The 12,641-nt window shown below is 40.5% G+C and overlaps 6 protein-coding genes across 6 annotated transcripts; 2 read left to right on the top strand and 4 right to left on the bottom strand.

Annotated features, from left to right (window-relative positions):
* The first annotated feature begins 2 nt into the window (after window positions 1–2).
* On the top strand, window positions 3–4,119 carry WALSEDRAFT_60882 (WD40 repeat-like protein). The gene is made up of 4 exons (XM_006959327.1): window positions 3–265; window positions 310–1,942; window positions 1,989–3,398; window positions 3,447–4,119. The coding sequence occupies exons 1-3, from the start codon at window positions 38–40 to the stop codon at window positions 2,198–2,200; spliced, it is 2,073 nt and encodes a 690-aa protein (XP_006959389.1). The 5' UTR covers window positions 3–37; the 3' UTR covers window positions 2,201–3,398; window positions 3,447–4,119.
* WALSEDRAFT_58090 (hypothetical protein) lies at window positions 265–4,119 on the bottom strand. The gene is made up of 2 exons (XM_006959328.1): window positions 3,447–4,119; window positions 265–3,398 (listed from the first exon to the last, which is right to left on the bottom strand). The coding sequence occupies exons 1-2, from the start codon at window positions 4,065–4,067 to the stop codon at window positions 2,448–2,450; spliced, it is 1,572 nt and encodes a 523-aa protein (XP_006959390.1). The 5' UTR covers window positions 4,068–4,119; the 3' UTR covers window positions 265–2,447.
* An 814-nt stretch (window positions 4,120–4,933) lies between these two features.
* On the bottom strand, window positions 4,934–6,394 carry WALSEDRAFT_60880 (ribosomal protein L14). The gene is made up of 5 exons (XM_006959326.1): window positions 6,073–6,394; window positions 5,501–6,014; window positions 5,374–5,455; window positions 5,034–5,329; window positions 4,934–4,989 (listed from the first exon to the last, which is right to left on the bottom strand). The coding sequence occupies exons 2-5, from the start codon at window positions 5,525–5,527 to the stop codon at window positions 4,981–4,983; spliced, it is 414 nt and encodes a 137-aa protein (XP_006959388.1). The 5' UTR covers window positions 5,528–6,014; window positions 6,073–6,394; the 3' UTR covers window positions 4,934–4,980.
* On the top strand, window positions 5,775–8,542 carry WALSEDRAFT_29518 (CBS-domain-containing protein; the record flags this gene model as incomplete). Its single annotated transcript, XM_006959325.1, has 4 exons — window positions 5,775–5,855; window positions 6,073–6,750; window positions 6,799–7,971; window positions 8,018–8,542. The coding sequence occupies 4 exons, from the start codon at window positions 5,775–5,777 to the stop codon at window positions 8,540–8,542; spliced, it is 2,457 nt and encodes an 818-aa protein (XP_006959387.1).
* A 253-nt stretch (window positions 8,543–8,795) lies between these two features.
* On the bottom strand, window positions 8,796–11,124 carry WALSEDRAFT_60879 (hypothetical protein). The gene is made up of 9 exons (XM_006959324.1): window positions 11,020–11,124; window positions 10,842–10,971; window positions 10,645–10,687; window positions 10,250–10,598; window positions 10,105–10,195; window positions 9,940–10,053; window positions 9,449–9,888; window positions 9,240–9,400; window positions 8,796–9,195 (listed from the first exon to the last, which is right to left on the bottom strand). Coding segments are annotated over exons 1-9 (1,398 nt in total). The 5' UTR covers window positions 11,089–11,124; the 3' UTR covers window positions 8,796–9,194.
* Window positions 11,125–11,306: 182 nt separating this feature from the next.
* Window positions 11,307–12,005, bottom strand: WALSEDRAFT_60877 (hypothetical protein). Its single transcript, XM_006959323.1, has one exon. The coding sequence runs from the start codon at window positions 11,636–11,638 to the stop codon at window positions 11,441–11,443; it is 198 nt and encodes a 65-aa protein (XP_006959385.1). The 5' UTR covers window positions 11,639–12,005; the 3' UTR covers window positions 11,307–11,440.
* Window positions 12,006–12,641: the final 636 nt, after the last annotated feature.

The following is a 12,641-nucleotide window of genomic DNA, read 5'->3' as shown; positions in this document are numbered from 1 at the left end:
AATGTTGCAATACCAGTTTCGAATCTCATCAGATACGATGACGATAAAAGATAGGGATGAAATGAAACGTTCACATTCTGCCTCTAGGAAGGCCTGTGATGATGATTATAGTGAATATACGCAGTCTAGCTACACTCAGGATAAAGGGAAAGGTAGATTGAGATCAGAAGATGATTCCAAAGTTGTCGGCGAACAGGAAAACAGAAATCTTTGTATTAGACACAAGAATATGGCAGATGAGGGTACCTCAGCTGAATTACAAGAGGTTTGTGCTTTTAGCTTTCCCCTCCGTCGCTTACATCCGGATAGGCACTCGACCAATTGCCACTAAACCAGCGATCAGCTGTTACCTCGATTTGGTCCTCATTCTCGGCTGCAAGCGGTCCACTTAGGGTCCTCATATTGAAGGGTATCCTCCAGACTTGCTGCTTCTCGCAACTCAGCTACCTCTATGAAGAACTAGGGAATCTGATAAGAATAGACCCGTTTGTTCTATTGCCACGTGAAATAAATCTAAAAATAATGGGCTATTTGGATGCAATTTCGCTAGCAAGAGCCGCACAAGTCAGTCGTAGCTGGAAGAATCTCGCAGATGACGATCTATTATGGCGAAACATGTGTGAGCAACACATAGAGCGCAAATGTGAGAAATGTGGTTGGGGTTTACCTCTCCTTGAGAAGAGACGCAAGCAGCAGAAAGAACCAAACACAAAAGTAGGCAGCGCAAAAAGAGCTCTTTTGGCCAGTCACACCGCACATCTAGCTATGCATGATAATCCAAGCGCCAATTCGAATAATTCCCAACCAATGGAGATTGACGAGGATAGGCCGATCAAGAGACAAAGATCTGCAAGGACCTCACCAGTCAATTCCCCTCAACCGTCACGACCAGTTTCACCAACTAATTCACTACGTCAGAAAGCCTCTACCATGTCTGTCAGCTCTTCTAAACCTCTCACCAGGCCCTGGAAAGCTGTCTACACCGAAAGGTTGCTTATTGAACGTAATTGGAGAAGGGGTACCCATACAGTACAAACATTATCTGGACATACAGAAGGTGTCATGTGTTTGCAATTCGACGAGAACGCACATCCTGTACCTACACTCATAACTGGTTCGTACGATCGAACTGCCAGAGTATGGAATCTAGACACTGGGGAGGAATTAGGTGTTTTAAGAGGTCATACTAGGGGTATACGTACGCTTAAGTTTGACGAAGCGAAACTCATCACTGGTAGTATGGATAGAACACTTAAGATATGGAATTGGAGAACAGGTGAATGTATTCGCACGCTTGAAGGACACAGGGAGGGTGTTGTTTGTCTCGACTTTGACAAAACGGTATTAGCTTCAGGATCAGCAGATGCGACAGTTAAAGTTTGGAAATTCAAGACAGCGGAGTGCTTTACTTTGCGAGGACATAGAGATTGGGTTAACTCAGTTCAAATATGGGATGGACAAACTTCCACAAGCTCATGCACAGGACCATCAACACCTGAAATTGAACAATTGAGAGAATCTCAGAAGATTCTTTTCAGTGCTTCAGATGATGGATGCATTAAAATGTGGAGTCTCGGTACGAAAGAGTGTTTGCGTAATTTTGACAGTCATGTTGGACAAGTGCAAGACATAAAGATGATACTCGTCGATTCAAAAACACTCCAAGTCGCGCAAAACCAAGAGGAAGATGGATCTAAACCAAAATTCCAACGAGTTTTAGATACCAATGAAAGTGGCTCATTACAATTATTCAGAAATGCCAGTAATATGAACGATGATGCATCAATACAATCACCGTCAGTGAACAAAGTTGACAAAATATTGAGTGAATCTACATCAGAAACTGTACCTATGTTGGTATCTGGTGCTCTTGACAATACTGTTAAATTGTGGGATGTCAATAATGGTACCTGTGCACGTACGCTCTTTGGACATATTGAAGGTAAGTTGTAGCATAAGATATGCGCGATAGACTAAGAATTACGTAGGAATTTGGTCGATTGATGCAGATAGACTACGAATAGTTTCAACATCCCACGATCGAGCCGTTAAAGTATGGGATACAGATACAGGAAAATGTTTAGCAACTTTAGTTGGTCACGCAGGTGCTGTAACAGCAGTGCAACTCTCAGGTGATAAGATAGTAACAGCTGGCGACGACCGCGATATCCGTATATATTCATTTGCAGCACCAGAATAAAAGTTCAAGTAATTTATAATAAATGAAATTGTAAGAGAAGTACAAACTAAATTTTCATTGGTATAATAATAAATATAACAAATTTACACGTAATAATGATAACATGTTGACTAAAACACATAGCTAAAAGTATAAGAGTTGAATTAAAGTTTCGTAAAGTCGTAACGTAATTTTAATAAATAAACCAATTGGTAATTGTAACTGAAAGAGTGAAATGAGCATGAGTATAAAAGAAGTGTGATCTTCTTTAGATTGAAGCACGTGGTCTTTTGTTAGAAACACTAACGTATTTCTTTTCGACGCTTGAGTGAAATTGTGCCAGATAGTCAAGACAAAAGTCAAATTCTCTCGATTCTGAAAGTGACTCTTTCCTCTCCCTGTCCGTATCACCTTGGATTTCAAGCCAAGTCTTTGTAGACATGACGCTGGAATTACACAAATCAGCGCCATATTCAAAGTTCTTGATGTGTGAAAGTGGATGTGGACAATCAATCTTATCCCATGGACCGACATTCAAACGTAGTGCAGTTAAGTGAAGTTCAACCCAAGCTTTTCTACGTCTCTTTTCACGTTCATAAGCTCTATTAGCACGAATTTGTTGATTAAGTTCGCATTCGTAGGGACCACCCCAGTGCATTTTGAAGCAATGGTCACAACGTGGTGTCTTACCATTGTTTTGAGCAGTGTTTCCATTCTTTTGGTTTTGCATACTAAGGTTGTTAGTAAACTCTACAGGATTTGTTTGCTTGTAGAGTTTTCTAGCTTCTTTGAGTAATTCTAAAGCTTGTTGACGAGCTTCTGAACGTGCGCCAGAGATAGACAACGACCAGCGCGCCTTAACTTTTCTCAATCTCTCGCTAAGAGAATCTGGGTATCTTTCCTCTTGAAGTATTTCATAGTTTAATCTTTCTGCACTGTTGTATTCAACTTCTACGAAATACTCGCCAAGACGTCTCCATACTGTCTTGTCCTCTGACATCTTCCTTCTCTCGACTTGTGCATCATATTTTATCATCTTAGCAGTAGCATTTGTGGTGTCAACCAAAACAGATTGGTCAGCCTTCGTGGAAGGGCTCAAGCTGCATGATGAACTTAAATTAGGTTTAGAAAACTTTTCTGAGAGAAGTTTTATCGGACTAAATGCAGAGTTTGATGAGGATATCGATGATGGGCGATTAGGTAAAGAGCCAAATGATGACTAGGGAAACTGTTAACAAGTGTGTATTTTGAAATTATAAATACTAACCTTGCGCTTTTGCTGTGTTGTTACAGGTGTTGGTGTCGTTGTCGCAGTTGTGGCGGATGTTGACAAAGCTGGTATTGATGGTACTGAGAAAGTTCTGAGTAAATTGTAGAACATGTTTGGCTCAGACTTCGTAAATTGCTGGTCCATCTCATCGTTATTAAGTTTGCGACACCATACACTTGGTGGTTTACTATTTTTCCGCTGCGGCTGTTCGGTTGTTTGAGTAACACATGGGAGGGAAGAGCTAAGTGTAAGCTCTGCAGGTGCTTTCTTGCTTGTTTTCTGTGGTGCAGAGTATGAAATTGTTGATCTGCTTGTTGATGGCACTGGTTTTGATATGATGAAAGACAGATGTGGCTCATCTGCTATCTCGTCTGATTGATTTTCTTCAATTTCCTCATATTCATCTGTTTTATCTGATTTGTCAGATATGCTGGTCATAGAGGTCGACAAGATTGTTTGTGTACGCTTGACAGGACTGTTTGATTGCTGCGAGTACTGATCATCGTCTGAGTCTTCAAATACAGCAGGTAGTGAATTGCCTTTTATTCCTGCCTTACTCAAGTGTAAAGCTATCAGCGAAATCTCAGGTTTGGGTCTTATATCGTAACTGCAGCTCATTGTTGTGATCTTAAAAGCCTTATTGTGAAATATCAAAAGTTTGTTGTAACGGCAATTGTGATTTTAGAAGTAAATCTAAAAGGATGTTTATTCTGATTTTTGGAATGGGTGCGATTTCAATTGTTGGCCACGGGCAAAATAGATTACGTCCTTCAGTTGACAATCTCGTCGGCAGACTGACAGAAGGAATGTTGCTACTCGTGGTAGTCTAAGAAGGACGCTGTTAATACTTCAAACGGCTCTTTCCGCGCTATTGAGACAAACACACGACCGCTTTCGTCATAAAAGTCTCGGTTCCAAATTCAACCACGGCATTTCAATTTATTCACACAAATGGAAAGTTTAGGAAGCATTTCGTTTCACTTTGTCTCTTCCCACAGACGGCCTTCCTTGCCGCTATCCAACCCTTGCACGACCCCCTGAAACGTAAGGGACGCTGCTTATTCGCTGATCGTATCCAACGAGTAATGCATTACATATAGTTGTACATTTTTTGCTTATTTATTCTTCGAATTTGTGTAATGCCCTTGCCATTCCGGCAAACTTATGAGCTATTTGAATGAATTTACATGCCAAACGTCCGGCCAAAGTTAGGCTGACTATGAACTTTATTTTTGCTGCACATGTCGGCGTCATTAAAAAATATAATTAAAAATAATTTCTTTGTGTTGTCTTAGGTTATCTGTCTCAGGAGACAAATTGATAAACATATCGTGTCTAATTTTATATCTGAGAGACATAGTTATAGAATGTTGAATGAACATCCATTCAGTACCTCAATAGTGGAGGTGCTATGCTGATCCCTCGGGATTCTCTCCTCCACTCTGTTAAAGACATAAGGCGAAGAAGCAGACAAGCGCATTGGAAAAACTTTCTATAATAGACTACAAATACATTAGAAAATGCCTGAACATTAGAGTAACTGAACAATTTGTTAGCTTAATAAAGTGCTAGGAAGACACCCACTTTTGGTGCAACTGAGGCTATCTTACCCCATCCTTTCTGTCTAACCTCGTGAGCAATAACGCCTGATATTCTAGATCCGAGAAGTTCCTTCTTTGGGTTTATGAGTACGCCGGCGTTATCGTCGAACCTAACGAAGCGACCGTCCGGTCTTCTAATTTGCTGCTTTGTGCGCACAATGACGGCTCTTCTGATATCACCCTTCCTTATCTTGTTTGCTGCTGCTGGTGAATTTGCAGAGATGTTGAGATTGGCTGGGATTGGCTTAGCTGATTTGATGACGACGACGCATTCATCGCCTAGTTGAGTGTAAGTGGGGGTTAGAGGACGTAGTTTTACACACCAACTGTACCGATACCAGAGCCAGATTTGACTTTGAGGACGTTGATGACTTCTGCAACGAGAGCGCCTGAGTTGTCTATAATCTATATGGCGTGTGAGCTATATAGAATAAACAAAAAGATACTAACATTCATAGTAGATTTTAATCCCAGCATCTTGGACGTAATCTCAGAAGAATCGAATTGAGGTGCTCAATCCTTCTCCTTCAAGACGATTTCTTACAGGGAGTGCATAATCTTTTATATTACGAAATACCCATCCAAATAAAATAATAATTTATATCTAGGAATGTCACGCATACCACAGCGTTCAGTCCCATCCACGCTCTCGCCTTACGGTCATCACAGAGAAGTAAGCTACGCTGAGAGCTTACCTGCTAGACCGGTATCTCCATATACAAATATGTCGCAATCTGCAGTATCAGCTGGACATGAATCTCCATTGTCCGACAACCGTAGAAAACGCAACCATCAGAAAGATGAGGTGAGTTTGCTTTTGATTGGACGCTCTGTCGTTGTCGTCGTCGTCGTTATGTTATGTAGCCTATTAGCTGTCATCAGCCTACCCCTATCATTACCCTTCTAAGTTTTATCCTGGCGCGTCTTAATTTCAACTCTCTCTTAATTAAGCGAGATGTCAGAAGTGAGTTGATAATTAGTAGTTCGTTATTCTAACTATTTGCTAACAACTCATTGTCTAGAATAACTCGCCGCAAAATGTGGACTTTCCAACTCAAGACACTCCACAGAATGCTCCAGAGAGTAAACGCTCAAAGAAATTCTTTGGTGCGCTTGGGAGATCAAGGAAATCATCTGGTAGCCACAAGCGTACGCTTTCCAGCAGTACAAAATCCTCACAACCTCTGACGACGACTAACGACAATGACAAGTCACGCCAATCGACCCATTCTATTAGCAATACTGACCAGGACTCTTCTATTCTTCCTCAATCTTCAACTTCCCCTTCTATTACTACCGCTCCAACTACCGCTCCTTCACATACACGTTCGAGAACTGTTTCATCCACTTACCCACCTTCTAAAATCCACGCTGAACCTACACGCACTTCTTCTAACTCTCATGGAATCGGTGGAAAATTTCAGGCTTTAAGAAAGAAAATCGAAACTGAGCTCGGAAAAAAGCGTCCAGGAAGCTCAAACCCACGCAGAGACCACCACGGTCGTGATAGAAAGCGTAACAATAAGCAACCTGGCACCGTCGCTAGTTTGAGACCATCACCGGCTTTGACAGTTCCAGACAGTATGACAGTCGCAGATGCTTCACAGCTCTGTGCAGCTAAGCGTACTGACTGTGTTCTTGTCGTTGATGATGAGGAATCATTGTGCGGTATCTTCACCGCAAAGGATTTAGCTTTTAGGGTGTGTTTCACTTTTTATGAAAAATAACATGCTCATTGTCACACACAGGTTGTCGCTGAAAGCATCGATACCCGCCATACCCCTGTATCAGAGATTATGACTCCAAACCCAATGGTCACTCGCGATTCTGCAAGCGCAACCGAAGCACTCGAGCTCATGGTTGCGCGCGCATTCCGTCACTTACCAGTATGTAATGATGATGGTGACGTTGTTGGCCTTTTGGATATCACTCGTGTCTTTAACGAGGCGCTTGACAAAATTGAACGTGGATACGGTGCATCACAGAAACTTTACAACGCGTTAGAGGGTGTTCAAAATGAGTTGGGTGGTAACACCAACAGCCGTCAAGCTGCAGCTATGATGAACTACGTTGATGCCCTTCGTGAAAGAATGGCATTGCCAGATTTGCAATCTGTTCTTGACGCACGCACTCACCCTGCCACTGTATCAGTTCGTACCACTGTTAGAGAAGCCGCTCGCATTATGAAGCAGTACCGTACAACGGCTGTTTGTGTTATGGATAACCCAATCAGTGCAGGTACAGGTGGTCATTTGAACTCACAGAATCAACCAAGAATCGCTGGTATTTTCACCTCAAAGGATGTTGTATTGAGAGTTATCGCCGCAGGTTTACAACCAGACAGATGCAGCGTCGTTAGAGTAATGACACCCCATCCAGATAGAGCTCCACCTTCTATGACAATCCAAGAAGCTTTAAGAAAGATGTACACAGGTCACTACTTGAATATGCCTGTTGTTGAAGATGACGGCAAACTTATTGCTATCGTCGATGTTTTGAAGCTCACTTATGCTATTCTGGAGCAAATTAACTCTATGTCTCAAGAACAACAAAATGAAACTGGTGAAGAAGCTTCTGGACCAATGTGGGGCAAATTCTTCGGTACATTGGCAGCAGCACCTGACGATAATGATTCCGTTGTTTCTGGATCGAGAGACGTAGCATCACCACAAGGTGGAAGAAATGACAGCGAGTTACATCCAAATGACTCAGCATCAGTTGTTGATCACAGTGTTGATCATGATGCTTCTCAAATCGGTATTGATCATGCTTCATCTGGAGTTTTAGAATCAGAAGCTGCGAATGGCGTCGTTGATGAGCACATCGCTGTTTTCAAATTTGTTAGTCCTTCTCAAAGAATCCACAGATTTGAGTCACCTACTTTGTCATTGGAACACTTGCGTGATATCGTCGCTGGAAAGGTAAGTGATAATAACATTTATAATGAATCGCTAACATCACTCAAAGCTCTCCACTGATCCATTCTTTACTCAACACACTGAAAAGGCACCTGTAGAAGATGAGAACCCGGCACCTGCACCAGATCCATATGACTTCTCATTGCTCTATGAGGATGATGACGGTGACCACGTCGTTATGAGCGCAGACTCTGACGTCAAGGATGCTGTCTTTGTTGCTCAAAAGAAACGTCAAACACGTGTCCTCCTTATAGTTAATGGCGGTAAAGGTTGGGAGACTGTCGACGTTGTCAAACCAGCCGACGATAAGCCAGCAGTCGTAATTAAAGAGGAAAATATCCATCAATCAGAAGCCGTTGAAGAAGTTGAAACTCTCGAAAAGAAGATTGAGAAAGAGACCAACCAACAGTTGCCTCATGAAGCTCACACTAGTCTTCCATCAAACAAGTCAACTGGTCCAGCTGACGGTGAGGTATTTGGTATTCCAAGAGATTTGGTTTTACCTGCAGCTATTGCATTTGCTGGTTCAGCTGTTCTCATTGCTTTCATTGGCTCTAAATTCGCCTCAAAGTGATTAACAAATTTTAATGATAATTTCCATTCCTAAGACTTATTTTAAATAATACGGTAGAAATACAAAATAAATGTTTATACAAGAGATATGCGATAGCTTTTAAAAGTTTGTCTAATGCTTGAACGTGCAATTCGTGCCATTCTTACAATAACCTGATTTGAAGAATTTACAATCATACTTTGGTTTCTGTTGGTAATTGTAATTATTAGTATTACCACTGCTGTTATTTCGTGAATAGCTATTGTCCCTGTCTCGACTTCTGTCCCTATCATTTTCACGATCATTATGCTGGTAAAACGCGTTAGGCATTGAAGGTAAATCATAAGCAGCGAAATTAGAGTTAGCATTAGCTGATAATAGCTGATTAATTAAGTCCTGTTGTTGAGGTTGTATAGCTGCTGGTCCAGGCATTGCACCGAATGATTGTCCGAATTGTGAGCCTGGCATAGGATTGAACATCGCTTGGTTTGCCGTGCTGTTGACATCCGAGCGTATCATTCGTATCGTTTTGCTATCATCGTTTAGGCTCTCGAAAGGTTTCTTCGACTCTGAAGGTGTGGATGGTATATCAGATTCGTTTATGTAAGTAGCCATCATTGTTGTCGTCTCACGATGTTCCTGAACTCCTTTTTCTATTGATTCAGCGCCTTTGTCTACATTGAGGTCAATGGAGTGGTTGCAAACATATGGTTCGAACCAAGGGCGTAGATTTTGAGTACGCATCCCGGTTCTTTTCACACCCTTATGCGTTCCTTCCCATTCTTGCGGCTTGTCTTCGTCTTCAGTCGTTACATGCTTGCGTAGCATAGCACCTTCATCCATTTCCAGTTTCCTTGCGTCACCGTATGGTTGATGATACTTTGAGAACTTCATTAGTTGGTGTAACGAGTTGTGCTTTATACTTACATCACCCTGCTCTGCTCGACTTTCTATGTACCTAACGCTAACTAATTCTCTTTCAGGCACCCATCTAACTTGTTTCTTCTTTTTTGATGGTTCAACTTGGCGCTTCTCTTGCTCACGCTGTGAAGTTGGTGGTTGTGGTTTTGATGTTTGAGGAGCAGGTGTCGGTTTCTTCTTCTGTTGCTCTTGACTCATCATTGCGAGGGAATCAGCGAATGGGTTCTGTTTATTAGGCGCTGATACCGGAGCTTTAGGAGCTGGCTTAACAGTATCAGCTGGTGGTATCTTTACATCTACATTGGTAGGTGTTGGCGCTTGGTTCATCGGAATTTCTTGCACTTTCGGTGCTTTCTTGAAGGAAGGCAGCTTCGATAATGATGGTTTAGCAGTTGCTGAGAAAAGTGAGGAATTAGGCTTGTTTTCTATTTTCGCTTTTTTGGATACTAATGGTTTTGATTGGTTAGTAAAATTTTCTTCATTTATATTTGACTAACCTTCATTATTTATTTCACTGCTGCTCCGCTTTCCCGTCATTTTCGCTGGTTGCATTGATGGTTCAATCTGGTGTGTCCACTTATTTTGTAGCTTCTTGGCTGCATTTGAGACATCTGTGGGTGGTGTCAATGACACATATCTCACAAAAAAGTTAAATAGCATACTAGGATCATTTGATGCACAGAGACGTTTCACTAGTTCTAGAAAGTTATATTTTATTAGTATCTCATTATCAAATATTACTTTGATCATGAACTATTTTGAACTGTTAACGAAAAATTTCAAAAGAAAATTATTCTAATTACTCACCAATAATAAAGGTAAATGTGTTGATCTCCATTCTTTCAATTCAGAAATTCTAGTAGAACAAGCGTCTTTAAACCATGCAGACAGTAATTCTATAGCCCTCTTATCATTAGACCAGACGTTTATGTATTTATTCTCGGTCTGTTCATCAACTTTTGCTTTCTTTGTAGCTTCTAAAGCTAAAACTCTAATTTCACCATCTGCTTCAAATTCTGCGTTATTTATGCAACTTATTATTGTTTTTGAAATTTGTACTGGATCATTAGGTAATTGGGTTATAGAATTTTGAATTTTAGCTTTAATTGCGTAAGATTCTTCATCTTCTTTACTCATTTCATTATGATTCACTATTCTATTTAAGGCGTTAGTAGAGTTGAAATAAGTCAATAAAACTCTACCCTTTATTTGCATTCCCTGCATTATGTACCTGCTCTTGTGTGACTGTAGTTTACCGTTAGTACTGACTGTATAATTCTATCGCGTGCGCTGATTGGCTGAGGCTTATCCATCGATAGTTGATATACACAAAGAAAATATTCATACATCAAACAAAGAGAGTTAAGCCTCGACAATTGCGACACTAAATTTGACTGACCATTCGATTCATTTCTGATCAAAAGCAGGATCTTTTCGACATCATTCGGCCAGCCCCTCTCACTGAGTCTGCGCTCAACAAATTTAGAGACTGATTCTGATTGGTTTGGAGGATGGAACATTGCCTCCTTCTATTTAGTTTGTGAGTTTCTCTTGTGTGGACCATACGATAGACTCACTTTAGCCCAATTCAAAAACTCTGGGTTAGTTTCTAATATCTTATCAAACTGTGACTTCTCGTCGCTCATAGTTAGAGCAATCGTTCGGCTTCTACGTTAGTTTGGTGGTGGACGTCGGAATAGAGGAGGGGAAAAGCTGTTTCCAACTATGAGAATTTGGATTGAGTATGTGATTTATTAGAATCATTTTAATTTACCTACAATCAATAATTATTATTTTTATTTATTCTTTCGAATATACCCAAACTACGACTACACTGTAGATGTCATCGTCCCACAAAATGTATGAAATGTATAGAAAGAGAGTAAGATGATTATTTGTGGAATTATTAATATCACATGTAATAATTTAAAAATGCACCTTGGAAGAAAGTGAAGGTGAAGCTAGTGACGCATTCAGATTTCTAGACAACCTTAGTAGTCAGTAAGAGGTGCACAAGTACGATGAATACTTTAATATATGAGGCCCTGGTGTCTTAGGTGCAGTGAGGGTGTGTAAAGTAAATGTCGTGTTTGAATAGGTGCGCAAAGGTAAAGCTGAGGGCAAAACCAAGACGCTGAACTTTAGACCTGCACTTAGTAAAATAGATTGCTGGGAGATACTTACTACTGTGGTCATTATGATTTGGTAACATGTTTCATTCTTGTCACCTATGCAAAGAATGGAGGTTCCGGTTTCACGGTCATAGAATTAGTGAATTGCAAAATACGGTATTATTCTGCATGCGGGAAGCTCGGTGTACAACATTTTACCACCTAGTGAACCCTACTGGAAACTACTGGCGTTAATTTGCAGTCATATGCAACTGGCCGATATATCCTTTAAAGCATTAATGGCAACAATATCATAATTAGCAAATAAACGAATGTAGATCAACATAACTAATATAAATCTAGTAGAAAGTATATCAACCTTGATAGATATGAGTACAATAAGGATCAGGCATCAAAGAAACCTATATAAAAGTATAAATCTTATACGGGAGCATTTTATATTAGATTATCAAGATGTAAAACATAACTCATTCAAAATAAATGAAAAAATAAAACACTTCACATAACCATCAAGTTATGTTAAAGAAAACATTCTGCTTACTTCTAATCCTAGGCTTTTCCCTAGGACTCAGACTGGTAGCACCTCCCAGGACTAAGGCAGACACCACCTACAATGAAACTATGAGGAGTGGAGCTCTCCTTTGTTTATGGGTGGTGTTGCTTTTATCCTTTACAATTGTAGAGATGCGAGATGGAGCAATATTAACTCAGGGAGATTGTGCTAGGTCAATCTTCTTTACATTCTTTTCAGCTGCCATCTATACTGTTGGTACTGCAGGAATGAAATCTGGTAGATTTTGAAGATCCGATGAGTTTATGGTAAAAGAGCCAGTTGGTATGTTAAATGAGGTTTGGTTCCTCAATCATGACACTATTCAAAATAATGGACAAAATGTTCGTCAATACATATAGAAAACTGTTAGAAACGAATGCCGATAAGACCTGTGTATCTTTTGAAGAAAATTTGCAAGCTTCCCAACTATTATGTAGCACTTTGCAAGCTACAAATACTGTCACCGGAGATAGGTTTACAGCTGATAAGAGATCTGCCTGGACTGTTGAACACA

This window comes from Wallemia mellicola (assembly GCF_000263375.1).
Source record: "Wallemia mellicola CBS 633.66 unplaced genomic scaffold WALSEscaffold_16, whole genome shotgun sequence".
Lineage (NCBI taxonomy): Eukaryota > Fungi > Basidiomycota > Wallemiomycetes > Wallemiales > Wallemiaceae > Wallemia > Wallemia mellicola.
This window is presented reverse-complemented; position numbering and strand designations above follow the sequence as displayed.

Coding starts and splice junctions, on each gene's coding strand:
- WALSEDRAFT_60882 (XM_006959327.1), top strand. CDS start 38: ATGACGATAAAAGATAGGGATGAAATGAAACGTTCACATTCTGCCTCT. Junction 266..309: donor CCTCAGCTGAATTACAAGAG/GTTTGTGCTTTT, acceptor ACATCCGGATAG/GCACTCGACCAATTGCCACT. Junction 1,943..1,988: donor GCTCTTTGGACATATTGAAG/GTAAGTTGTAGC, acceptor AGAATTACGTAG/GAATTTGGTCGATTGATGCA.
- WALSEDRAFT_60877 (XM_006959323.1), bottom strand. CDS start 11,638: ATGACCACAGTAGTAAGTATCTCCCAGCAATCTATTTTACTAAGTGCA.
- WALSEDRAFT_60880 (XM_006959326.1), bottom strand. CDS start 5,527: ATGCTGGGATTAAAATCTACTATGAAT. Junction 5,456..5,500: donor GATTAAAATCTACTATGAAT/GTTAGTATCTTT, acceptor CACGCCATATAG/ATTATAGACAACTCAGGCGC. Junction 5,330..5,373: donor CTCTGGTATCGGTACAGTTG/GTGTGTAAAACT, acceptor ACACTCAACTAG/GCGATGAATGCGTCGTCGTC.
- WALSEDRAFT_58090 (XM_006959328.1), bottom strand. CDS start 4,067: ATGAGCTGCAGTTACGATATAAGACCCAAACCTGAGATTTCGCTGATA. Junction 3,399..3,446: donor CAACACAGCAAAAGCGCAAG/GTTAGTATTTAT, acceptor CAGTTTCCCTAG/TCATCATTTGGCTCTTTACC.
- WALSEDRAFT_60879 (XM_006959324.1), bottom strand. CDS start 11,088: ATGAGCGACGAGAAGTCACAGTTTGATAAGATATTAGAAACTAACCCA. Junction 10,972..11,019: donor AGTTTTTGAATTGGGCTAAA/GTGAGTCTATCG, acceptor CAAACTAAATAG/AAGGAGGCAATGTTCCATCC. Junction 9,889..9,939: donor CAGTGAAATAAATAATGAAG/GTTAGTCAAATA, acceptor CAAAACCATTAG/TATCCAAAAAAGCGAAAATA.